The sequence below is a fragment of the Gymnoscopelus microlampas genome (genome assembly GCF_963454915.1).
Source record: "Gymnoscopelus microlampas genome assembly, chromosome: 4".
NCBI classification, from domain to species: domain Eukaryota; kingdom Metazoa; phylum Chordata; class Actinopteri; order Myctophiformes; family Myctophidae; genus Gymnoscopelus; species Gymnoscopelus microlampas.
In genome coordinates this window covers 60,387,979-60,415,922 of record NC_139941.1, presented here as the reverse complement: position 1 = coordinate 60,415,922, position 27,944 = coordinate 60,387,979, and the positions used below count along the sequence as shown (strand labels likewise).

Here is a 27,944-nt window from a genome sequence, read left to right as displayed (position 1 = left end):
AAAGAACATAAAATAAAATAAAATCATCAAAATACAACAATACAAAACACCCTAAAACAAAAATACAGTCAAGACATTACTGCTTGTTTTAATAGTCCTCTAGAACAGAGTGAGCGTGAGGGGAGAAATGTAGAGCACCGCCCATTCGCGCTGTCAAGAGAGATTAAAGGAACAAACCCCACCGGTGGGTGTTTTGGGTTTTTTTCCCCTCCAGGCACGCGTCCCCGCCCATCACTACGCAACAGGAAGTGAAATAGAGAACTGTTCTGAGTTCAGTCTTACCTCAATTAAATCAAATTCCAACTAAGGGGCTTTATTATTGGCATGGGAATGGGATACTATACGTTTACATTACCAAAAACAAGTTTGTAATAAAAAAATAAAAAAAATGTATTTAAAATTATAGATAGGCTATATATAATACATCCTTACAGATACTCAGTCTAGAAAGACAAATAAATATGTACATAAAATGTGTAAAGAGCTGTCACTATCACAACTTTGAAAACAAACATAGAGATATGTAGCCTTGATACAAGACTGTCTTGTGATCCAAGGCTAAGATATATGAATATACAATGAAACATAAACAGCATTTTTAAATGTAATTAAACTGTAATTAAAGGGTACAGAGTTGTGTAAGGTGCAGAATGATCAGCCAATAAAAATGTCAACGTTCTGACTCTGAAACCAGAGCGCCACCTGCCGTGTCGCCGTTCACACTACAATGCAGTGAACGTTCCGCGCGAAACAACGGCGAAGTCGCGCGAGAATGTCGCTCGCCACAACAAAAACGAACAGATCTACAAGCCCGACAAGCCGGCCTACGACTAAGGACGAGCCCACAGAGTCACAGGGACGAGCCCGTCGTCGGGCTTGAAGATCTGTGATATTTATTTGTCGCGCGACACCGTCGTACCGCGGCGCAGAGCTCAGAGTGAAAAAAGAGAGCAGCATTTGGCAGGAAGCTCCGGCCCGCATACCTCCACTACGCAGAGCCACGGCGGATCCCTATTTGGCAGGCGGGCGATAGGCGGGACTCTGGGTCTGGAAAGAATTTTTTTTGTAGCGTTGTTGTATGTATGCAAAAGGAAAAGGCACAGAGAGAGAGAGGGGATCAATTTAGACCCACGGTTGATCGAATATGCGGCGATATTGATCCTTCTATCGGTAAGATATCGGTGAGAGCTGTGATATATCGATGTTCGGACGCATGATGGTCGGTTGTAACGTTTAACGCATGCATTTGTGTGTGTCCATGACGTTAGGAGCAGGACTCACTACCTTCCTCCCTCTCCTTTGTTCGCTTCTTGCGCCTTTTCGCACCAATGCGGCTTTTTTTTAGCTTCATAAAGGGGAGCTCCGTGAAGCGTCGCCTCGTGACGAGGAGGGGTCAATCAATAAGAACATATACATTGATTGATTCGCTCACCGTTGGCATGCAACGATATACAAGGGGGTCGCCCCCCCATGTGCGTATTGCGACAGTAAACAAATAGATCCTTCCTCCCCCCTCCCTCCCTTACCTATAGGTTGTAAACAATAATGTGTTTTTAATTTGGTGGCACAAGCGTTAATGTGACTTTATTGGGACGTTCTGACACGGTTAATGTGATTGACAGTTTTTAGGAGGTCATTTGTGGAAGGGTTGATGATGCCTGGGCTGTGTCCATCATTGATGAGGTCATGGACTCAAAATGTCATTTAAAAAAAAAAGTGGGTTACAACCTAGTGGTTCTCAGAGTGGGGGTCCAGGGAAACTCCCTAGGGGTCTCCCAGCAAAATGAGGAACAGTTGTAAAAGGAGTTAGCCCATTGAGAGAATGTATGGATAGGTTTGAGTTGACTCTCCAGACAGTTGTAGAATTCTGTACTACATTTGAATCTAAACAACACAAATCCTTTCCTGGCACAAAATCTATTCAGATGGGGGGGTCCATGGCCGAGTAATGCATAATCAATTTAGGGGTCCTTGACATAAAAAGGGGTTTGAACTACTGGAGTTAGACTCTGGGCTTTGACTTCATGCATGTGATTGAAATGACATGAATTCTGCAGCACCATCATGATGGTAATAGTAAGACAGGGATGTCACGATTCTCAAAATCCATGATTTGATTTGACTTTCGATTTTAAGGTCACAAATCATGATGATTTGATCAAATTTAAATCACACTGTCGGGGGGAAAATAACCATTCTAATCCTCGTGGCATTTGCAGGAAACCCAAGCTGTTTTAAAGTAACCTGCTTTATTTAAATGCTATCTTAAGGAAGGTCCTGTGTCACCGAAACTTAATAATATATTAAATGCAGAGGTGTTTTTCTTTTTAAAAGTACCCTTCTGCCATAACTGCAGTGTGCACTCCAAACTTCACATCAAACAGCAGGTGCCATTCGAGCTCAATATGGCAAATTTGACTTTTAGCAACACAGATTTTCGTGACCCATAGAATAAGAGAAGTAGGTTGGCAACAGCAACGCCACCATATGAAATGATGTGAGGTGGATTAGCTTGTATTTTTCAGGATATTGGGTTGGTGACTGTCATAAACATACGGTTTCTTTTGTAATTGAATTGTGAAATTGAATTGACTGGTGACAATTGGTCATCATGACCAATTGGCATGATGACAATTGGTGAATGGAGCAAATGATCTTTGTATGCACTTAATAGCAAATGAACATGTTGAATATGTTGTATTTTAAAACGACAAGCAATGGTAAGGATGCGGAGATAAGAACCATATTGCTCAGACAATGGTCCTGAGATGTTGGAGACATCACAGTGACTGGACAAAAGCTGAGAGCAGCATAATGATTTTATGTTTATCTAAACGAAGACCAGGAGCATAATGAAAGTAGTACACTGAAGACTCCTGTCCCGAAAACATGGTCCCTGAGTCCAATTTGAACTTGCAGAGTTCAACGAACACCCAGGGTGTTACAGTGTAGCGCATAGAAGATGAAATTGTGGTGGAGGGTCTTTCTTGAAGAGATGGGTTTTGTTTATAATGGAGGATAGATAGTGACTGCTGAACATAGGGTTGTGAGGAACACGATTAACAAATGTGATCACTCACTCATCACAGCTGGCACTTTCCTGTTTTTAGTGCACTAGTGACTTAGAATCACATGATGATATGGATTACCATTATACAATAATATATCCATTACATTCAGGAAGTAGGCTAAACTAAGACCGCAGTCATCGGTCGTAATGGCCTATGTCATAATAGTACATGACATTAACCACTTTCAAACTGGTGTCCCTAAAATGGCTGATCTACAAGCTCACAACGCGTCTCTTCCTGACGCGCTGTGAGGTTGTTGATCGGCTATTTCCGGGCGTATGAATAAGTATGAATAGGGCTTTAACCACTTGAACCTTAGCGTCACTATTCTAGGGCACACATTCAGAAAAAAACATCAGATCTACAAGGTTACAACGCAGGAAAATGAGGGGGCCCAGTATAGACCTCTTGGGGACTCCAGTCAACAAAGTATGGAGTTAAGTGGTTAATGGAACGTTACATGATGGCATTGTTATGTGTAGGTGACGCGAGCATGGAAATCTTTTCGCGTTTGAGTGAAATGTCACTGGTGTCACTCATGAGAAATAACATCAAAATGAAACACTTCTTTGGTATTTAAATTTCGCTACACCAAAATAAAACACTACGACTAATTTAGCTACACTTAAACCACACTGTACTAAAGTACACATGTCGGCTGTTTATTATGAACAGGCTACACTTAAACTTGGACCTAAGAAGGCCTACAAATATCCTTTATGCTGGCCACTACGGAAAACCACATTTTTTGGGGGTAATTTAAAAATGTTTGGTATTTTAATTACGCTACACCTGCTAAGGATATCAATTAGGGCAGGCGTCTTCAACGGGGTCCGGGACCCCTAGGGGGTCCTCAGAGCTACTATAGGGGGTCCGCCAAATCTTTGTGTGATAGGACTTAGTTTTTTTTACATTAACCACTTGAACCCTAGAATTCCTTTTCTGAGGGCGCTGCGAGGCGTTGAGAGCTTGTAGATCTGCTATTTTCGGCAAAGAGGCTATAGGTGTAGAGCGGAAAAAGAGCAGACTAAGTAAAAACAAACAATTTTATACAATATAGAGTAGGGGGTCCCTGTTTCATCTCTCTCTCAGCTAGGGGGTCCTTGGCCTGAAAACGTTGAAGACCCCTGAATTAGGGGATCATTAATTCCTCTCTGGGGGTCAATAAAGGGCCAGTATTAATTCTGCCCTACAAAGCCAAAGTGCAGTAACTAGTACGTTTTTTGGACACTTATTTGTAGTAACTGCACTTTCGCTCTGTAGGACAGAATTAATGTACAGCTGTGTTGAATAATGTATTTATTTATAGATAACAAATGATACAATCGCACAGGGTTTTAGGGTTTTATTTGTCACTCATACAGGTACAAGCTCCCAAGCCAAGGGGGGCGTCACCATTTTTACTCAAATGCGAAAAGATATCCATGCTCACGTAGGTGACACAAGACAGGGAAAAAAACAGCGAATGTGACGTTAAACTTTGATCTTATCCTGCCATTGCCCATGTTGAAGTTTAACTTCTCATAGACTATGTGGGTGTGAGGATGACTAGAGAGGGCCTGTTTACCGAGGCTGTCTGGGCAGCATTCAGGCTGCCAGACGATTGTATTACTGCAGTGTTACATGTCTGCTCTCTGTGTGTAGCTCACTCCTGTACAGGCCACAGTGATTTTGGAGTAAATTATAGTTTTGGTTACGTTCATTCCTGTTTTGATTCCAGTCAAGGTTCTACAGTAGGTTTCAATGCTAAAACACGGTGTTCTTTCATTGTTTCAGCAATGTGTTTTTTAGCCATTAGCAGTGATGCATGATGATACAGTAACCAGCATTTTATCATAGTGGAAACTGTATCTCAGTGTTTGTGATTGAACTTGGGAGACTTCATCACATTTTCTATTGTGGTGGTGGTGGTCGATACTGTGTGTGTACGTGGGGAGACTGGGGGGGGGTATTGATGTAGGGTACAGGTTGGATTGAACTCTATCCAAAATTATGTTTTTTATTTTTTTAATCCAATATTAATTTCTCAATTCCTTCCTCAATTGATACGGACAGGAGAAGGCTGTCATCATGTGACTAAATTGTATTTGGTATAGAGCGCCGAAGTCTGACGGAATTTATGCATCCTACCTGGGTCGCGTTTTTTTTTCACCACATTCTGAATTCCCATAGACATGTTTAATATCGCATCAAATAAGAACTGTGTTCCAAAAATAAACAAATGATCCTGGATGTTTGACGCTTATGGATATGAAGCATCAACTGACTGTGAGAAAACGCTGTTACTTCCGCCGAATTAGTAGCATTTTCGCCAGAAACGGACTGTATCAAATATGAGTGACTGACTATCGTAAACGATACAGAGCCAGCTCTTATAGGGTCTTCGAGTCTTACTTACGCAATTGGGAGTCAAAAGTGTTCCCATCTTCTCTTTTGTATTGTTATTACTGTTTAATACAGATCTTACTGACCTGAACTGTTCCATCGTTGACTGGCCTTTATATCGTCGTGATTTAGTATTCACCATATTAGGACAGTCCCCAGTCGTGGCTACATCATAAGTCATTCATATATTCCTCTTAAAGAAATGCCCATATAAGGGGGATTCTCCGTAACAATTAGGACGCTTTAAGAGAGACATACTTACTGTAGAAGCTGTAAACGCTTTGTCAGACATCTTGGTGAAAACAATAGGTGATTGTAAATGTAATGAAGTCGATTTGTCAGTCTGAAAGGTCACCTCTTCAGACTCCACCTCATCCCCTAGAACTTCTGTTCCCTTGTATCACTTCTTGCTGCCTAAGTCTTTGATAGATGCTTTACACACTATACAGATGTATGTTGGTTACTTGTTCACATACAGCGTGCAGAGATGCTCATAGGCCTGCGTCCTGCGTCTCTGACGCACCATATTGAAAAAGGACGCATTCATGGCACCGTCTTGCGTCCATGGGACGCACTACAATTTAGCGGAAATTACCGCGGATTTGAAGGCCATCCGTGGATTTCAAAGCCGTCCGCGGATTACAAGGCATAGTGCAGAAAACAAGAAAAATCTCGGTAAAACACCGCCGTATGGAGAAGTATTCTCTCTCTGTCTCAGGGCAGTGCGAGTGCTGCTAGAGGGAGAGAGTCAGAGTGCTGCGCAACTTACAGCCCAACTTCAAAGCAAGTTAACGATGGCTCGTTGACCCCAATTTGACCACTAGGCAATGAACAGCACTAATTAATGGCAGCTGTGATTCTTGTGTCTTTCCGTGCAGCCAGATATCAAATAATTCCCTGTAGAGCAGGGGTCTTCAGTGTTTTCAGGCCAAGGACCCCCTAGTTGAGAGAGAGATGAAGCAGGGACCCCCTCTATATTGTATAAAATTGTGTTTCAGATAAACTTTTGCTGCTCTTTTTTCCCTTTACACACCTATAACTCCAAAAATAGCCGATCTACAAGCTCACAAGTGTGAGCTTGTAGATCTGCTATTTTTGGCTAAAGTTCTCCTCAGAAAAGGGATACTAGGATTCAAGTGGTTAATGTAAAAAAAAAATCAAGTAGCCTACTACAAGTACTACAAGTACTAGTTGTCGGATTTGGAATTGTGTACTTTTCTTTCAGATACATGTACATGAATATAACCATATAAGATGAAACACGAGTTAAACGCTGTGCATTTTTGTGGGACCCATAAAATGTCCCTGGGACCCATCTAAAAGACCACCCTTGCATCCCAGGACCCATTACATTGAAAACCTAGCAACATCACTGAGCGTGTTAGGATGGAAAACCAGCAGTACAGGGGTCCTGGTATGATGGAAAATCAGCAGTACAGAGGGTTCTGGGGACCAGGGTTAGGAACCACTGGTCCTCCAAGGACAAACGTATCATCAACTTAAAGCACTGAACGCTAGTGTAACCCGAGTAGTGGTTTGGCACAACTTTACTTTACCTACTGGCAAGTCACACGGAAGAGTCAGGAAAGCAAGAGTTTCTAGCGCGGTACACAGTACTGTAGGATCTAGATAACAACTTTATTGTAAAAACTGTTACGTTATGTCCTATGGCGCTTTATCAAAAGAACTTATAGAAGGCACATTTAAATGTACACTGAAATCTATCAGTATCACATTTTCAGTTCAGTTGACATGGCAGCCAATACCCCACTTCAAATTACCATGATGAGGTTTACTTGTGAGGTTGCTGAGGGAGCCTTCTTTAAGGATAACTAAAGATAACTGTTGTTCAAATCATCTGGGATTCAGACGTAAAGCAAAGACCCTACATATACGACATGACAACTTGGGATTCGGACCTTTTATGTCATCTGTTGACACGCAGGAGAAAGTCAATTAAAGGCTACTTATTAAGTCTTTCTGATGAACAGGTTCCTCACAAATCATGAAGCAAGAGGAAACGTATTTGTTTTCTAATAATCTCCTCCGTCTCTGTCTGCAGGTTGGCGGAGCATCGCAGACACACATACAGTAGTTCACCCCTCTCTCTCCAGCTGATATCCTGTACCCAGCTGTATGCAGCCGACCAAGGGGCCAGTGTAATCCCTGCCGTGCCTCCCCCCCCTTCCTCCTCCTCCCCCTGCCCTCCCCCCACCCCCTCCCATTCGGCCCAGTATCTGCGGAGGCAGAGACCCAGACTGTAGTGTGCACTGGCAGCCCGGCTGCCCACTCCCAGGTGGATGAATGAAGACCCCATTCAAGAGTCCAGCTGCCCAGCGGCCCAGAGCAGATGGGGGTGAGTCATCTGTCTGTCTGTCTGTCTGTCTGTCTGTCTGTCTGTCTGTTCATCATTCATTATGGGTCAGTGTTGTTTTCGTCGGCGACGATGACTAGGGATGGGGCGATAATCGTTATTATCGTTTATTGTGACACATTGTGACAATAATCGTATCGCAGAGATTTTTATTTATCGTGAAATTGTCCTACGTCATACACCAGGGTGAATTTGCTTTTGTTAAGCTGCAAATTCAGTACTTAAACCGTCTGTACTTGATAAAACAGACCCGTAAAGAGTACGCTCTTACTTCACTGTACACTAATCAATTCGCCAAACATAGCAGAGAGAGCTTGTAGATGGGCTATTTTTGGCGAACGGTCCCCCCAGAATTTTTGATGACTAAAATATGACGAGATTTATGTGTGTTTTTGTGAATGATGTGTTGTAACACAAGTTGTAGCATATTGTGTTAACCCCTAATGTGAATCTTCAAAATGGGATATATTTCATGATAATACTGTTAGCACAGTCATATCTTAAATCCAGTATTGACCTAATTAAATTAGTTTAAATATATTATTTTATTTGTTTGACTAAAACTAATTACTGAAGCGGGACTAAAACCTTTTGAGTTTTCGTCGACTAAAACTATCAAGGATAGTGTCACCGGGCAACACGTGCCCTATAGACAAGAACAGTAACTTTGCATGCACACACTATACAACTGTTTCCAGTTAACATCAAGCCGGCTTGGAAGTGTTTTAGTTCTGTATTGTATGTTTTCTTACAATCGTCATGGACATCTTTGCATTGACAAAGATCACAAGGACCATTCAATAGTTTTAAGCTTTTCCATTTATTATTTGAAACTGTTAAATGAGTGATTGTTTGTCACCTGTCTCTCCTCTGCAGTACTGGCAATCCTGTTTGATTGGGAGGTGCCAAGTACTGTAGAGGAGGGGTGTTTTGTCGATGTTTAAGAGTACTCTGTTAAGTTTGTGAATTAATTGGCTTGGGAAATGTATTTGAATTGTTGGTAAATTCCTTATGTAATTGTGTAAGTAACTCGTGGCCCAACATGTAGCTTTATTTTAGTTAATTGATTACCAGTTACAGGTCATTGTCTTGGTAGGATCCACCTGGTATAAAGTGCAGGTTGGGATGAGCCAAGTTTAGTATGAGTTTGGCTGGCAACAGACAGCCAGACAGCCAGGGGAGAGAGCTGCAGGGCCTAAGTTAGAAGGTATAGCCTGGTATAGCACTGCCTGAGTTATTTGTCTTTTTGTCTGCAGCTATCAATTTTTTCCAAGTCTTCATTTTGATGTCTTTCCTATTCGGTTAACCTGTGAATTTTGCCAAGGCCCGCACTGTAAATACTGCACAGGACTTTCGGTGTTTGTTGTTTGGGAGAAATAAATATACTCAAACGTACATTCTGGACTTTTTGGAGCCTCGAACCATCAGTCAACCTTCACAGATAGAAATGACTAAAATGTGACTAAACTAAAATGGCTGCCAAAAACAACACTGGTATGGCTGCAACAGTTCCTCAAGCTAATCGATTTGATACATTATAAAGAAATTTAACATTTTAATAAAATCGATTTTCGAAAATACTGAAAATAGCAGATCTACGCGATCACGTTGTGAGTAGATTGGCTGTGTAGAATCTGTAGATCAGCCCTTTTGCTATTTTTGCATGACACAGATGTACAACATATTTAAATTGTAAAGTAGAGCTTCATAAGTGGTTGATCAGACTCATTGATTCAGGCGATTTATTTAAAAAAATCTATTAGATCCATTGTTGGGTTGATCAGGTTATAAGCAGAATTGGTTCACTAGAAAAACGGAGGTCCTGGTAGGCTGGAACACCAGCAGTGCTAGAGGTCCTGGTAGGCTAGAAAAAACAGTAGTGCAAGAGGTCCTGGTAGGCTGGAACACCAGCAGTTACAGTACTAGAGTAGCCTGGCATGGCCAGACTAATATCACTGCTTAGGTATTAGTCTGTAATCTATGTGTGGAACCTGCATTTCCAAGGGGCAGATAAAAAAATGCCTCTGGTGATAAACTTGCCCCACATTTGCATACTGGTTGGTGCCCCACAACTTCGGGGGCAGCGAAATCCAATCACAACGGAGCGGAGCCAGACTAATCTGCTGAGGAGGGCTTTTTTTTTTTCACTGGCAGATTCGTCTGGTTTCCAGGCTAGTACTTAGAGGTCCTGGTAGGATAGAACACCAGCCGTACTAGAGGTCCTGGTAGGTTATAAAACCAACTTTAATAGCAATTCTTCCTAAGACCAGTATTAAACAGACTTCTTTCTGTGATTTCAGGACATTCCGGGGTGTCGGCAAACATGATGAAGAAGAAGAATTCACACAAGTAAGTTAAAACTCCTTAATAGGATGGATATTTTATGAATACTAATACTAATATTGTATGAATATTAACATGAATTTTAATACTGAATGGTTGCTACTAATTAGGGGTGTTCGATATTGTGATAACTATCGTCGAGACGATAGAATGTCCCCACGATATGCGTTTTCAGAGATATCGTATCTATCGTCATAAAGTGAGTCACTCAGTCATAGAGTAGAGTGTGCACTCACATTCTATGATTTGCAGTTCTATACCTTAATTTATACTTCTGCAGTACGACGGTTTCGTTCGCCAAAAATAGCAGATCTACAAGCTAACAACGCGTCTCGACCGCACGTCCGGACCGCATTGATTGCTTGAAGATCTGTTGTGTTCATCACACATGCTCCCAAAGTCCCCGCCCCCTTTCTTCTTGGCAGCGAGTGGACCGTCGTACTTGTTAGTCTGCACAACAGCAGTAATGGACGGAGACTGAGTCAGGCTCACCGACACGGTGCAAACTAAAGTTAATTGCAAAGTTTGCAATGTTCGAACGTCACTCGATATAACTTTTAACCTAACGCGGGTGAAACAGCGAAGGTATCACCGCTGCCCGCATAAAGAGTGCACGCACGCACAAGGACCGACGGACCTCGCGTATCGATTACAAACAATTCGTACCTCGCTTACAAAAGCTTATCAACACCATGAATTAACATTAGCTGGATGCATATCAATGATCCATTGTGTGACCTGCTAGTCTACTGTTACTAGGTAGGTAGGTGTAATAGGCTACTGTCAGCAGTGGTGGAAAAAGTACTTAATAAGTAAAAGTATCAGTACTGCAATGCAGAAATACTCACAAGCTCACAACGGGTCGCAAAGCGCCGCCTTGTGAGCTTGTAGATCGGCTATTTTCAAATAGCCGAAGTATATAGGGATAAAGTGGTTAATGCGTGTTTTGTAATAATACAAATCTACAAAGTAACTAAATTGTAGTGGAGTAAAAGAACAATATTTGCCTCTGAGATGTAGTGGAGTAGAAGTAAAAGTACTGAAAATTTAAGATAATCCAGTAAAGTGAAAATTCCTCAAATTTGTACTTAAGTACATGTACTTAGTTACATTCCACCACTGACTGTCAGATGTTCTGTCTGAAGCAGTCTGTTACACTACTAACTCACCATCAAGCAGCCTACACTGAATGTCACATGATACAACAGCTGGATAAAAGGAATAGATTATCTATCTATCTGCAGCATAAAAACTAATATTATATCTCTATCTATCTATCTATCTATCTATCTATCTATCTATCTATCAGCATAAAAACTAATATTATATCTACATATATCTATCTATCTATCTATCTATCTATCTATCTATCTATCTACCTATCAGCATAAAAACTAATATTATATCTACATATATCTATCTATCTATCTATCTATCTATCTATCTATCTATCTATATCAGCAAAAAAAACTAATATTATATCTACATATATCTATCTATCTATCTATCAGCATAAAAACTAATATTATATCTACATATATCTATCTATCTATCTATCAGCATAAAAACTAATATTATATCTACATATATCTATCTATATCAGCATAAAAACTAATATTATATCTACATATATCTATCTATCTATCAGCATAAAAACTAATATTATATCTACATATATCTATCTATCTATCTATCTATCTATCAGCATAAAAACTAATATTATATTTACATATATCTATCTATCAGCATAAAAACTAATATTATATCTACATATATCTATCTATCTATCAGCATAAAAACTAATATTATATTTACATATATCGATCTATCAGCATAAAAACGAATATTATATCCATCTATCTATCTATCTGTATGTAGTTAATTAATAAGATATGATGATTCATTATATTATATAATATAATGATTATACGTGCCCCATGATCATATCTTATAAAAATGTTATAATCATATAATATAATATAATTAATCATCATATATGTTATTAATAATCATAAAATAATAATACTCCGAAAAACGAAAATTAAAAAAAATATGGTGATATATATCGTCTATCGTGATATTTCTTGAAAAATATCGTGATAGTTTTTTTTTCAATATCGAACACCCCTACTACTAATCCCGTATGGATGATAACAGTGGTGTATGAATATTAATAGATAGATAGCTATAATCTTTTATTATAGTGTCCTGCACCACAAGATGCCCAGCCCGCACAGGCTTACAAGACACTCACAAAATTAACATTAACACCAAGATGTCCTCAAACAGAATACATAAACATATTGATTGTCCAGGCTGTGGGTTTCCTTCTCTGCCTTCTCTATGAATTTTCCTAAAACAAAAACTCCCTTAGTGAACAGCCAGCTTAACATACAACCTTCAGACATTCAAAACAAATCTAGATTCTTATCCTGGATTATTTGATTAATTATTATTTGATAAATTATTTGATTAAACCATTATGAATGATAATGGTGCACTATGCATATTACTGTAACTCATTCTCTGCCAGACTTATTTCTAGCTGTGTTTGCCCACTGCCAGCGATTTAGTGTTTTTTATAACTTTAAAATGTTCACAATTTTTTTCTCTCATTATGATCGGAAGTCCAATCGTTTATAAACACACCGGCGATCCGTGAACGTCGCTCAGACAAGAGACATTCCGATCGGGGCGGAGTCCTTCTCCTCCAGCCCAGTGTAAAAACACCATGTTTCGCCATGTGAACGGAAAACTCTCTTGCTTTTTCACCTCGCCACAGACCTCGCTAAATCCCTTATGATCGTGTGTTCAACTGTTTGTAGACACAGGGTAGTTGTGTGAGTGGCCCAGAGAAGACATTTTCAATCGCGACATTCCATTTTGCAGTAGTAGCAGTTTCTAAACAGCATTCTACGATGGAGAAAAACAAAGCCGAGATAATGGCGATTTAGCGGAAGGTTTAGAGCGGCGGCAGGCGGAAACGGAAATCTTCAATTGACGTCTTTCCGTATCCGGGTGTGCTACAATGAAATGTGTCACTTCGAGAGATGAAGGACGGCGAGATCTTTATAAAATCAATGTTTTATCAAAATTACGTTTTGTACGTTCTTGGCAACATTGGTAATTGGAAATAATTACGTTTTTTACGTTCTTGGCAGGGAATGAGTTGATGCTAATAAAAATGTTTGTTTTGAAGATCAGTGCTTTTACATACGAAGGTCATTAACACTTATCTGTCTTCATCTACTCTTTTTTTTTTAACTCATTTCTCTTTCTCTCTGCTTTCTCTTCTGTCTCTTCTCTAGGAAGCAGAGGACCAGTGTAGGCCCCAGTAAATCTCTCTCCCAATCCAGGAGGAACATTGTTGGTTGTAGGATCCAACACATCTGGAAGGAAGGAAGTAAGTCACATCCAATATGATGATATTAAATAAACTGAGATGACATGAAATAAGATTAGGTGCAATGAAATGAGATTTACATGACATCAGATTAAATTAAATTAGATGACATGACACAAAATCAGATTAAATTAAATTAAATAGATGACTGGGGGGGGGGGGGGGGGGTTATATATCTTCAAGAAGGCAGCATGCATGTGTTCTATTTGGGATGTTAGTGACCCTTTTTCTCCCCAATTTAGTCATGCCAATTATTTCCTCTCCACACACATCTGTGTTGTCACTCCCCACCCGGCTTCCGTCCCCCGAACACGGGCCAATTGTGTTTGCATAGACGCCTGAGGAAGTCGGACGTACCACGGTGGATTTGAACCCACAACCGCCGTAGTGGTGGCAGTGGCGTACCCACCATAGAGGCAGGGCAGGCGGCCGCCTGCCCAACTAAAATCTAGCCTCCCCTAGAAAATAAAGTAAAAGACTGAAAAACAGGCAGTGAAAAAAATCCAAAGAGAATAGTGGCCGTCGGACCTCGTCCATTCACGCGGGCAGGCAGCTAATCACTACCGTATCCAAACAGCAGAGCGACGTCGCCTATACTATAGTGATGCAAATGTTTGCCTTTATCTTCATGGGGTGCCAGGAGTGCCAGGTGTGGGGGTCTCTGGGCCATCACCTGTACTCACCAGGCATAAAAGGGGCTCTGAGTATGAGAGCAGCTTGAACCATTAAACTACAACACGAAGAGACCACTGCTGAATAATTGATTGATTATACTTGCATATTGTTTTTATTAACGTTTTTCAGTTTTGTAGTCAGTGTTGCGTTGTTAACTTGCTTCCCCCGAGATTTTTTTCCCCGAGTACCCCCCGCCCCTTCGGAGGGGGGGGGGGGGGGGGGGGGGGTAGGTTGAGAAAAAAATCTCGCCTGCCCTAAATGTAATTTCTGGGAACGCCACTGAGTGGTGGGCAGGGACTTTTCCACTGCGCCACCCGAGCGCAGCAAGGTCTTTTTTTTAACGTGGCACGTGGCAGGGTTGTGTGCACATGAACCCTTATGCCATTACTGGCTTTAGGGAGGTGGATTTGGTTTGTTAGCCCTCTCCCCAAAACGCATTGATAGTCCTCCGGGAAAAATGGATTACAGACTCGCACACTCAGTGGTGTAGTGATGATTTTTTTACTGGTGGGGAGGGGGGCGACCAGACAGGTTGTGGGTTGTGTACAAGCCTGTGTTGATTTTGTCGACTAAAACTATGAGGAACAATGTTCGTCCACTACCTTTTTTCACTGACGGAAATTAAATAAAAACTAAGCTTTGATGACTAAAACTGAGACTAACTAACATGGACAATTTCATCAACAAATAAAAACTAGACTAAAATGTTAGTGAGGGACTAGTGGAGAAGAGATCCAGTAGAACTAATAGACAAGTCATTTTATGTTTGGTTGCGCTCGGGTGTTGCATGGCATGCCGAAAATAGCAGATCTACAAGCTCACAACGCGTAGCAGCCAAGTGTAAAATCAGCCATTATGATGCCATCAAGTCACCGCCAAAATACATTTTTAGTTGACTAAAACTAGACTAACAGTAAAACATTTCAGACGACTAAAATATGACTAAAACGAAATGGAATTTTATTCAAAAGACACTGACTAAAACTAAATCAAAATTTGCTGTCAGAATCAACACTGGAACAAGCTTACCCAATATGTGGTATTTTGCTCCCAAGTTGGCGCAAAATTCCCGCTACTGGCAATGCGAGACATGGAGTCTCTAGGGCCTTGGTTCTCAAAGTGGGGTCCGGGGACCCCCAGGGGTCCTTGAGGGAGTTCCAGGGGGTCCCCAGCTAAATGATAGATAGTTAGGAACCAAATAGACCCTTATGGGTCTGTAACTCCGAGAGTGTACAAATGGAACCAAATGGACCCTCACGGGTCCATTTGGTTCCATTTGTACACTCTCAGAGTTAAATTAACATTGATTTTACAATATAAATTGGGGTCCCAGAGATAGAAATGCCAGTAAATGGGGGGTCCGTAGCCTATTGCATGTCAAACAGGGGATTAAAATGGTTGAGAATCACTGCTAGAGCAGTACAAATCTTCTCTTATGGGGGTCCTTGGCATATATTTTCAAATGGGGGTACGCAGGCTAATAAGTGTGCATTTGGGGGTCCTTGACATGAAATAGTTTGAGAAGCACTGCTCTAGGGTTTAGAATCCATCGAGGTGTATCCGGTTTGTCAGAGCGTCTACACAGACACAATTGGCCATGTTCGGGGAGGGCGACCTTTGTCGCTGCGCTAGCAGCTCCTTCGGGCTGCGGTGGCACCAGTCAGCGGGTAGGGTGTTGAATGGGAGTAGTATGGCGGAGGCACTATGTCCTCCCGGTGAGGTCTCCTCAGGTGAGCCAGTGGCAGTGGCAACACAGAAAAGGATGGGGTTAATTGGTGTAACGACTAAATTAGGCGTTAATCGAGTCAAGTCGATATATTAATCTGAATGATCAAGGGATAAGGACAGACTGTGGGGTGATTGCCAGGATGAAAAGAACCTGTCAACAGACCCTATGATTGTAAATTAGATTTTTTTTCCTAGGTTGTTCAGGGTATAACCAGGATATAGTTGGTGGGGGGAGAGTTTAATTTACAGTGTAGGAGTATTCTTAAGCAGGCAATTAAAGCGGCAAAACAAGTGGGTGCTGCTGCTGGGTACTGATATTGAGAGTGAAGTCCATTAAAAATTCTGTCTTAATTTGTGCCCAGATTTAGTGTGGAAAAGACAATTGGATTTATGTGTATGGTACTTTGAGGGAGAAAATGGAAAATGACTGCACACCCAGCCTTTAACCCATTAAAACCTGAGGCCGATTCTACAAAATGTCTTCAAACGGTTTTCTGAAAAACAGATGTTGCTATAATATCAGTGGCTCTCAAGGAGATGTCAAGGAACCCCCCAAAATTATATGTATTTTGATCCCCCCCCCATCATAAAATAATGGTTAAAATCTAAAATGACACAGATGCGTTCCCGTTCTTAATGGGTTTAAGAGGGGAAGCACAAAAATATTTAGCATTCAAATGGCATCAAGCTCTCTGGCTTGTTCAACCATCAAAGCAGAACCTTATGTAGGTTGGCTGCCTAATAATAACACTAGAGCTTTGGTAGGCCAAGGGATCTGTGTCTTTGCAATAGGGATACTATTTTGGACGTGTCATTATAGGCGTCAATTCTTGTTACGGGTATGCCATAAGATTCTGACTTGCACATGCAGTATGTGTGCCTTGGGCACAAACATTTTGAAAATCACTGCTTTAGGGAGAGACGTGAAGGTATGGAAGTTACATACCGAAATATTCATATTTTTTACTTGTATGCTAGCAGTTACCATAGAGAGAAGGGTAGACGTGCAACAGTTAATCGAACTAATTGAAAATGTAATCGATTATTAAAAATATAATTGATTTAAAAAAATAACCGATACATGCAGAAATGGCACATATGCAAGCTCACAACGTGATGGGATGTGTTGTGGGCTTGTAGATCGGCTATTTTTGCATGACACCCTTGCACAACGAAGTTGTAATGTACAACGCTACAACGCGTTCAGATGCGCAACCCAACCCCCATCTGGTCTCTCCATTCAGTAGAATGCGTTGGTCTAGCCCCAGGGCAATGGAGTGAAAGATCAAACTCGTTTCACAAGCCATAGTCAGTATAGCGCGAATCTTATCAGCATCTCATGTCCTACCTTTCTTTCTTAGGATCTATAAATCAAGGCATTCCTTGGAAAAGAAAACTGAACAATGTTTTTAAAATGCAAACTAAATGCTCAAACTAAAAATGAATATTTGATAATACTGGTCGGAGCGTGTCTGAGCCAAGCCTCCTGAGGAGGCGTGTCTGAACTGAAGCCTGTCCTAGACGGGCGTCTCCAGACGTAAAAACGGGACGAGTGGTCGGAGTGTGTCTGCGCATTTGTCATTAAAAAATGGCGCCCCCCTCCCCCCCAGTAAAAAAATCATCACTACACCACTGAGTGTCAGAACAGTAGAACATTTCAAGCATAGATGGAGTCATGGGACCAGACATTAACAAGCCACTGGTAGATTAACATAGCCAGCCTCAGCTAGCAAGGCTGACATCAAAGGGATTGGACATGATGTGTAACCTTCAAGGGGAATTTCACCCAAACGTGCTTCTGGTAGTGTTGGTAGTAGTGCTGGAGTTGGAGTAGTAGTTATCTTGCGGTGGAAGACTGTTCAGTTTTTTGACAAACAAATGTATATTAAAGCTGCTTTAACGCTTTTTAATGACATGATTATTACTATTTCATTACTTTTTCTATTGCTGTCTGTCTGTCGGTGTGGTCTGTCCCAGTCTTGTGAGCCAGACCGTTGTCTCCCACAGTTTTCAAATGCTTCCATCATACAGTCTGGAGAAAGCCATAAAGCGGATGTGACGCCTCCTCCCCGCTTTCGTTTTCATCTTTACAGTCGTGCAAATTTGTCCTAATGTAAATTAAAATCATTTACTCATAAGATATAGCTTGCTGCTTAGCAGAAATGGAAATTGAAAAATGTAATGCAAAGATATTTTAAAATGTATTTTCGTGAACGGAAATGACGAACAGGTGGCGGCTTCCTGTCTCGGCTTTCGGGATGTGTAGTTCCAGACTCTGTATGCTAGCATGCGGAGATTGTGGAATAGTACACGAGACTAGGTCTGTCCTGACTCTGAATGTCTGTCTGTTCTTGTCAGTGTTCATTTTGGCAGCAAATTCTGATTTAGTCTTTTGAATAACGCACCATTTAGTTATAGTCCTATTTTCATCTGAAATCGTTTAGTCTTAGTCTAGTCTCAGTCGATTAAATATCAATATTTCTTTGTCTCATGGTACCTAAATATCAGTGTTAATTTTGACAGCAAATTTAGATTTAATCCTAGTGTTTTGAATAACACACCATTTACTTTTGGTCCTATTTTAGTCATCTGAAATATCGTCTTAGTCGACTTAATATCAAAATATTTTTAGTCTTTTAGTCTTAGTCAACAAAATGAACACTGGTTCTTGTATGTCTTGTGTAGGTAAGTCGTCGCAGTGGAAGGGCACGGTGTTGGACCAGGTGCCCGTCAATCCGTCGCTCTACCTGATCAAATACGACGGCTTCGACTGCATCTACGGCCTGGAGCTGTACAGCGACGAGAGGGTGATAGGACTGGAGGTCCTGCCTGACAGAGTGGGTAAGAATCTTCACCGTGGCAAAGCTAATTACTGAGTTTGTTAGCGAGCTCACTAGCTGCGCTATGTTGGTCGGCCATGGCTTGGTGGGTAGAGAGGCCGCCTGGTAATCAGAAGGTTGCCCGGTTCGCCTCCTCCTGGCTCGCCCAAGTATACGTGTCGAAATGTCCCCGAGCAAGACACTTAGGGCCAGTCCACACCAAAATGTTTTAGAGAATGTTGCAGCTGTCTGGACTGATCAGTTGCAGACCGGTTTCATTAGGGGATAATGGTTGCAAAAAGTTGCATTGGAGTGGACTGGCCTTCAAGGGCCCTCTCTTTCGCACCACCTTACACCGTATGCCTAAAGGTTTTTGGCATTTTCTACTATTTTGAAAAACTTTTTAAAATGGTTCAAATAGCCGATCTTACTTACTTACTGCCCTTTATGCCGGCTGGCATGTAGGGCAGCAACAAAGGTTCTCCACTCCTGTCTGTTCTGGGCCAGCGTCTTTATAGAACCCCAGGTGTGATGCAGGTTCTTCAGCTCTCCCTCCACTGTCCTGCGCCAGGTGTTCTTGGGTCGGCCTCTCTTGTGTTTACCGTCTGGTGTCCAGTGAAGGGCAGTTTGGGTGATGTTGTCCTGCTCCCTACGGATTACATTACAAATAGCCGATCTACAGGCTCACAATGTGTCGAGGTAGATCGGCTATTTTCAATATTTTAAAATGTTTTTCAAAATAGTCTTAACATTTCTAAAAAGTATAGGCATAAGGGGTAAGGCTTAAAGATTGAGTGCCCCTGAGAAGCCATCAGCTGGATGAAGTTAAAACTTAATTTCCCTCAGCATTAATAAAGGTCTACCACCTTCTTCTTCTCATTCTTCTTCTTCTAGTTCAGGGGTCTTCAACGGGGAGTCCGGGACCCCTAGGGGGTCCTCAGAGTTAATACAGGGGGTCCGCCAAATCTTTGTTGTTTTTTTACCGTAACCACTTGAACCCTAGCATCCCTTTTCTGAGGAGAACTTTAGCCAAAAATAGCGAGGCGTTGTGAACTTGTAGATCGGCTATTTTTGGCAACGGGTCATAGTCGTAGAGGGGAAAAAAGAGCAGCAAAAGTTGATCTGAGACTGAAACACAATTTTATACAATATAGAGGGGGTCCCTGCTTCATCTCTCTCTCAGCTAGGGGGTCCTTGGCCTGAAAACGTTGAAGACCCCTGTTCTAGTTAATTAAGTCTTTAGTTAGCCCATTATTAAATTAAGTTTTTTGTTAGTTAGTTTGTTATTTAGTTACAGCAATGAGAACCCTTTCATGGCTATAGGTCTTGCATGACAAGAGTGTGAGATGTAGATAGATGGATGAATATTGTAGCTGATCTCGGATCTGAAGCGTACATCGTTGAAACGTTGACCTGTCCTCTGCTCTGTTCCGTCACCACGTTGACTTGTCCTCTGCTCTGTTCCGTCACCACGTTGACCTGTCCTCTGCTCTGTTCCGTCTCCACGTTGACCTGTCCTCTGCTCTGTTCTGTCACCACGTTGACTTGTCCTCTGCTCTGTTCCGTCACCACGTTGACTTGTCCTCTGCTCTGTTCCGTCACCACGTTGACCTGTCCTCTGCTCTGTTCCGTCACCACGTTGACCTGTCCTCTGCTCTGTTCCGTCACCACGTTGACCTGTCCTCTGCTCTGTTCCGTCACCACGTTGACCTGTCCTCTGCTCTGTTCCGTCACCACGTTGACCTGTCCTCTGCTCTGTTCCGTCACCACCAGCTCCGGCTCGTGTCAGCGACTCCATGCTAGCGGAGACGATGATCGGCAAGGCGGTGGAGCACATGTTTGAGACGGAGGAGGGTCCCAAGGAGGAGTGGAGGGGGATGGTGTTAGCCAGAGCCCCCATCATGACCGCCTGGTTCTACATCACCTACGAGAAGGACCCGGTCCTGTACATGTACCAGTTACTGGACGACTACAAGGAGGGAGACCTTCGCATCATGCCCGACTCCAGTACGACTTTACTGCTTTATGCAATGTTATTTAATATATTCTGCTTTAGTTTGATTTACTCTTGTATCATTTGATTTAACCCATTCTATCTGGGAACGCATCTCTGTCATTTTATATTTCTTTGGCTATTCAAAAATAGCAGATATACAAGCTCTATGAGCTTGTAGATCTGAAAGAAAAAAAAACTATTTTTGAATAGCCAAAGTATAAGATAATGGTTAAAGTGGTTAAAATCTAAAGTGATGGATGCTTTCCAAAGGGTTAAACACAAACCTCCTTCCTGCTGATATGATATTTCACTCCTTCCTTTTCTCGCTCTCTCTCTTTCAATCTCACTCTCTCACTCTCTCACTCTCACATATCCAGACGACAGTGTGCCAGCGGAGCGAGAACCCGGGGAGGTGGTGGACAGCCTGGTGGGGAAACAGGTGGAATACGCCAAGGAGGACGGTGGCAAGCGTTCCGGGATGGTGATCCACCAGGTGGAGGCCAAGCCCTCCGTCTACTTCATCAAGTTTGATGACGACTTCCACATCTACGTGTATGACCTGGTCAAAACCTCCTAAGACACCCCCCCCTCCCCTCCCCTCCCCTCCTAGCAAGGACGCAACCACCTCTCCCTGACCCCTCTGAAGATGAGAACATCGTTAAAATACGGTTGGAGAGGGGGAAAAAGATCCAAAACAAAAAAGGAAAATTGACTGGAACCCAGAAAAAACGCACTGAAGTACCTGAAGACGGAAGATCTAAACCCGGTCCAGACTAGTTAAGACATGCTTCTTAAAGAAAAACCCGAAGGCTAGAAAAGTAGTGACAACTTCTTCACATGGCGCTCACTCCTTTAGAAGGACGACATGCTTACACGGCTAGCATTCATTATTGAAAATAATGTTCCAGCTGCAAGCTAACACAGCAAGGCATATATATACAGTATACCTGCTTGTATATGCCTAGCTATGCTGCAACAAGCTAGGATCGCCCATTTGGCTTTCATTACGAATACTAACATTGTGTTTTTCGGTTGAACTTATGCAGTTTGAGGTGCGAGAACACAAAAGACAAAACCTAATTCCCATGGTCTTATTGCTGGGCTAAATTTGTAGAAATTTGTTAAAAAAAAGCCTGCACAGCACTGACTTTGTCTTCACTGTTTATTGTCGAGTAAATAGCTGAGAGAGACATTTCTAAGGTTTAACAAATGTTTCATATTTGACCAGATAAGACCCATTAAGAAAAAAAAAAACTACAGCTCCCACACTAGGGCAGCACAGTCGTCTCGTTACACAACAGTTAAATAAAGTCAGAATATTGTACAAGTCATCTCCCCATCCATCATGTTCAGAGGCACAATCAAATCACATCCATCCCACATACTATTTGACCAAAGATATGGTACAGTTAAAACACAATGTGCAACAAAGGCATTAAGGATATTGTAAAATCATATTTTTTCCACCAAACAATAATAATCAGGATTACAATAATCAGCTAAATAATCAGGATTCTTGTGTCGGTCATGTTCGTGCGGCCCTATGACCGACACTAAATCTGTCCTGAGATCCTTCGCTGTCCCTATAGTGAAACATCAGCCTCCTCCTAACGCGGTGAAGTAGGTCTGTGAATCCCTCGTGAGACAATAAAACGACTTGATCAAGACGCCCGTACTTGATCGAGACGCATCTCCTGAAAGCTGCTGAGACCGTTTTGAAAAACCTTGAGGGGGAGGGGCAGGTCTGCGTCTGATTGGAGGATTTGACCTCTTAACATATAGTAGTGTTACATCAAAATCTCTCTAAAGGCATCTTTTACTGAAACCCCACGTCTCTCTGCCAGCCAAGTCCATGGCCCTGCGTTCCCAGAATGCTTGTGCGAGGATTTATCTCTGAAGTGTGGATGGAGCCGCTACGATCGATCGCACCCCCCCCCCCCTGTATTGTACATGGACAACCTACTTGAACGGGGAAGTACGTAAAGGATCACTTGTCTAATCGCTGAGGATTTTACTGCACACGTCGTCCAATGGGAGAGCGTTTTAGCGAACGTGCTTCAAAGAGCAGAGTTGTCTATGGTGGGGGCGGAAGACTCTTTAAGTGGAATTAAAACACATCTGGGTCCCCCCCCCCCCCCCCCCCCGTGATGTAAAGAACCAGAGGACATTGAGTTAGAGACTCATGTTTTTGTTTTGTTTTGTTTCATTTTCTTTCTGTGTATATTCTTAAAACTTGTCTCCCGCCACTTTGTTCTCTACCGAATGATCTAACCGTCATTGTAGCAGCTCACCTCTCTCACAGATTACCTTAAAAACAGACCATCTTGACTTGATCTTTAAATCTCTTTCTGTTACGTTTGTTTCGTTCACCGAGTGCTCTTTACGATATGGGGAAATACATTGGTACAAAAGTTGCTGTCTGCCAGGTAAATGATTAGCCCACAGATTAGCTCTTTATTCTGCATTGGTTCCAAATGATTTCCCTCGTATGTTTTCTTTTCTTTTCGGTTACATCAACGGTTTTGGAAGTCAAAAATACACAGGAGCTATGATTAACCCATTAAGACCTGGAACGCATCTATGTCACTTTGGCTATTCAAAAATAGCAGATATACAAGCTCATAGCGCGGCACCGAGTGCCGCGCTACGAGCTTGTAGATCTGCCATTTTTGAAAAATCGTGAAAATTATTTTAAAATATTTTTTTCCAATTTTTTTTTTAGGATTTAGATTTTTTTTAGACGCGGCCTCAGGTCTTAATGGGTTAAAAAAAAATGCCACCGTGTTGAAGTTATAAACAGAACTATTGACGTTAACGGCTCTACCACCAAGTATTGTTCCACACCACAGTTCAGCCCACACACCTGTCCATCGTCCATACAGTGCCTAACAAACAAACAAACAAACCAACAAACAGGCAGGTTTTCATTGAACAAGTTGTTTTCATGGGGCAGTTTTTTTCGTTTATTGTTGTTTTTAAGAGCTGTGACAAAGATCCATATATTTAGTTTTAAATCAAGTGTGCAACATATTGTCAATGGAAACTTGCCTTATTATTGTTTCTCTGCCTGCCTTTCAGTTCTTCTGTTTGTTTTTTTCTTCTATTATTATTTTAGAATTATGCTAAAAATTCTTGGTCGAAGCCTATTTTTCTCTCTTCATTTTTCATGTCGACACATTTTTATACAACTTTTATTTCTGTCCTACTTGTTATGTTTTTTCTATTGGCATCTAACTGTATTGTTTCTTGTTAAAAATTGATTTTATAACATATACTGTCTCTCTCCCATCCTGTCCTGTGTGTATGTGTGTGTGTGTGTGTGTGTATATATATATATATATTATAAATATTTACCTGTATTAGCCTGTTGTACTCCTGTTAACCCATACTGTAGGTGGCTAGTGTGGAACCTCACCATGAATAATGCGCTAACCAGAACGCCAGTTGGAGGTGTTTTGATCTTGAATCATACAGTAGCTCGGCTAACAACAGTTATGCTAGATTACTGCTACTTAGTCACGTTTTACCCTTATGGGATTTCAATTTTTTTTAATTTCTTTGCAGTTATTGCATTGCAGATTGACAAATCTTGAGTTTTGTTGTCGAAATCATTGGTTCTTAAAGACTGACTTTTTTTTTTTATGAGCCCAGTTTTCACAACATCTCTGCTCTGTTTGGGTTTGTTGTTCCGTTGGAGATTAAACTGTTGTTGTTTTTTTTCAGTTCTGTTGGATGGAATTACATCATTCTATACAGACTGTTGCAACGCGGAGATACTGTAGATCACTGGTTCCCAAACTTTTTAGCTTGAGACCCAAAAAGAGAAAATAGCAGATCTACAAGCTCGCAACACATCCACATTGTGAGCATGTCGAGTGGTAATTTCCACTACTTCTTAACATAAATAAAGGGATATCCACAAATGGGACCCAATGTATGGGAAACAGTGCTGTAGATGACCGTTAACATTCTGTTTTTAATTATTATTTCAAAAGATTTTCTGACATTTTCACCAAAAAGAATTTCATTAAAAAAAACGTTTTAAGAAGTAATGAAAATAGCCTACAAGCTCATAACATAACACAGATGCGTTGTGAGCCTGTAGATCTGCTATTTTCACTAGTTTTGCTCCTTGGGAGACTTTCTCTTTTGGGTGCTAAAAACGTTAGGGAACCACTGCTGTGGATGGCCCGCTTTACCACTGCAACACCACTCCAACTCTCAGAGGAACTGTTCATTTGATTTTGTTTCATATTACTGTTTTAATAGAAGTTTAAAGGACCATACCGGAGGCAAAACATGTCATTTTTTTGTATTCACAGCTTCAGTACATGAATATAAACCATTCTGGCTTTAATGGCTTAGTTTTTTCTTAGATATCACGTTTGTTTACATTTTCTCCATAGTCATTAAACTCTTAGCAAGCTTTACCTGAATAATGAAGTCAAGGACAAGCTAACGTCTGTTAAGGTTGATAAATCATGAAGAGCATTTGGAATTTTGTTCTTAAAATCACTTTTTTCTATTTTTAGCTATACTTATAAAATCAATACATGTTTTTGATACTCAGCGATAACGTAACTTTGACAAAGAGTAACGGTGAGGTCAAGTGTGTGTTGGATTATCTTATCTCAAGCCCCATAAATCAACGGGCTAAACATGACAGATCCCCGGTATGGTCCTTTTTTTTAAATCATTTTTGTGTAACGGTATGCCACTGAATAAAGTCTATCTTCCACATTAGAGGCTCTAGTGCCGGACAAATGCAGGACTGCAGACACCTTGGGTGGTTTACCACGGTATAGCAACAGGTTTGGGTTACCTTGGCAACGATTCCACAGCAGGTCCAACTCAGGCTTATCACCATCTGAATGTCAAGGCTCTTATAGTAACCGGTTGAGAAAGAAGCATATTTACACTTTAAAGCATAATTATTAAAAATTTTAATCAAGTCTTTTTGTAGTAGTAAAGTCAAGCCTGGCTTTGCAGTGGAAACCAGGGTTTATTTTTTTCTCCTCCAAAAACATCAGTGGCATAACCCCTTAAACCCCAGTGTCCATATTGCGGGGAAATAGCAGAGCCAAAGCTTTCCCCACAATAACAGAAAATGGAAAAGACACTAGTATAGAGCCCTGTGGGACTCCGCTCAAACCATATGGGGTTTAAGAGGTTAAGCTCTGGTTGGTTAGCCCTGGTTTGGTCCTGACGTGGAGTCTGTGGGGGTTAGTCCTCTGCTTACATCAACTCTTTCAACGCACAACTGTGGACACCTGCACTCACAGAAACCTCCGGAAGGATATAGAAGTGTTTCTTTCTTATGGTGGAGACAGTTTGGGCGGCTCTGTACTAGCCCACTAGGGGAGGGAATATCGGCATTAAACAAGACCTGACCCCAAGAAGAATAAGTCTCCAAAAGTGTCTGGGAAAACCATGTTGTTCATTTAAGGCGGGCCGGCTCTCTCTTTCTTGAACTCTCAGTAATGAGTAATGTGGATTTGCTGATAAACTGACCCATGTTTTTTTTTTTTTTTTAGTCCTAATTAGGGTGGAAATTGTTAACACCAGTACCCCCCTTTCCCCAACACCAGTCTCCCCCCCCTCAACAGATGCTGGTAGGATTTTGTCAGGCTGGTACAGTGTACCAGCTAACACTGGCATGGCTAACATCTGTTCTGTTGTAAAAGTCCCATCTGACTGGTGAAGGTACAGTAAGGACTCCATCCTCCACAGTGACTCACTATGGGAAGATTAAGACGTATATTCCTATAACGCTGGACGTAGCGCTGCCTAAAGAGACGACATTAACACAGAGATATCTATCTACTGACCATGAGGGTGTCATTGCTGCTCACAGGAAATAAAATAAACACACCCTATAAGCCCAATCCTGTATGTGTCCATTATGGTTCAAACAAGGCACTGAGGGGTTGATTTTAAAGCTGTCCCCTTGCCACAGTGCATCTGGTATTTCGGACTGGGTGACCCTGTTTTGTTCAAATTGCAGTATCACTTCAAGGAAACAAACTAACAAACAAAACAAAAAAAGATCTGGCAAGCCTCTGACTGGGCTGGACAGAAATGGAACCAGTCAGAGGGATTCAATCCCACATGATGTGGACATCGGTAGAATCGCACATCATTGACGAAGGAGCAAAAACATTGGCATTGATACTTTATGGAATATTTGTCGTGCTGTACTGTGTGAGAGTGTGTGCGAGTATGTGTGTGTGCTGTATGCGTGTTTCCTGTCAATCCGACCCTCTTTAAAAGAACAGTGTTGTTTTTGCATGCCTAATATAGCTCAGTGTAAATGTGTGAGTTTGCATGTTGATGTTGTTTCCTTTTTCTTCCTTGGGTCAGTTCTGTGGGCCGAACTCCTGTTGTGGCTTTCTGGGTGTGTTTGTTTTATTATGGTTTTTGTACTGTGTGTCTCAGAGACTGGTATTTTTTGGGTTCTTAAACAAAATAAAATGAAAAATTCACCCTCAAGCAGAATTCAGATCTGTTATTCCTGTCCTGATCTTCTCTGATCTCGGATCATAGAATCAGTGTTTCAGTGTGTTCACCTTCTTAAGAGCTTAACAGCAAATGGCAAATGTGAGTTCTGTTTTGGGGTGAATTGTCCCTTTAAAGAGTGCCAACTACAGATGCCAGTGTTGTACAGCTGTGAAAAGCTCATTCTATTTACAAAAATAAACCATTTCTCTGTTGTTTTTCCAAACGAGTCTACTGTATTTGTGTTCTTATTTTGTATCAACAAGCCTAATAATTCATGTATGCAACTATTTTACACCATAGTAAAATAAAGTAAGAAACAACATGATCGTAATTCTGAACTCAAAACCAAAGTCAAAAACGTTTACCAAAGTCAAAAACGTAAATGCAAATGTATATTATGGCCTCCCCTAAGACTGAGTTGGTTGGTTTTGTGTGAGTGTGTGATAGCCTAGCAATCATTACTTTAATCAGTCATTACATTTTATTAAAATAAGTGTTAAATAGCTCTACATATATTCTGATAGTAATCCTTTCTATAAACTGAGGTGTATGTTCAGTAACAGGAGTCTCCATGTCTCTTACAGCTCTTTAATAAACTAAATGCATTTTCAGGTCGGGATCACAATTTCATCCAATCAGGAGAGCGAACTCG

The 27,944-nt window shown here is 41.3% G+C and overlaps 1 protein-coding gene and 1 long non-coding RNA gene across 3 annotated transcripts; one reads left to right on the top strand and one right to left on the bottom strand.

Annotated features, from left to right (window-relative positions):
• Positions 1-798: 798 nt before the first annotated feature.
• On the top strand, positions 799-23,350 carry LOC311043516 (spindlin-1-like). 2 transcript variants are annotated; one of them, XM_084054804.1, is made up of 7 exons: positions 799-1,170; positions 7,519-7,812; positions 10,131-10,179; positions 13,482-13,576; positions 18,665-18,820; positions 20,572-20,805; positions 21,172-23,350. In XM_084054804.1, the coding sequence occupies exons 2-7, from the start codon at positions 7,761-7,763 to the stop codon at positions 21,369-21,371; spliced, it is 786 nt and encodes a 261-aa protein (XP_083910930.1). In that variant the 5' UTR covers positions 799-1,170; positions 7,519-7,760; the 3' UTR covers positions 21,372-23,350. The 2 variants fall into 2 exon arrangements, with proteins under 2 accessions (XP_083910930.1, XP_083910931.1); XM_084054805.1 differs by having other exon boundaries at positions 799-1,181.
• On the bottom strand, positions 22,524-27,426 carry LOC311043517. Its single transcript, XR_014600608.1, has 2 exons — positions 23,575-27,426; positions 22,524-23,361 (listed from the first exon to the last, which is right to left on the bottom strand). It is a non-coding gene; the product is annotated as an uncharacterized lncRNA (long non-coding RNA).
• Between the last annotated feature and the right edge of the window lie 518 nt (positions 27,427-27,944).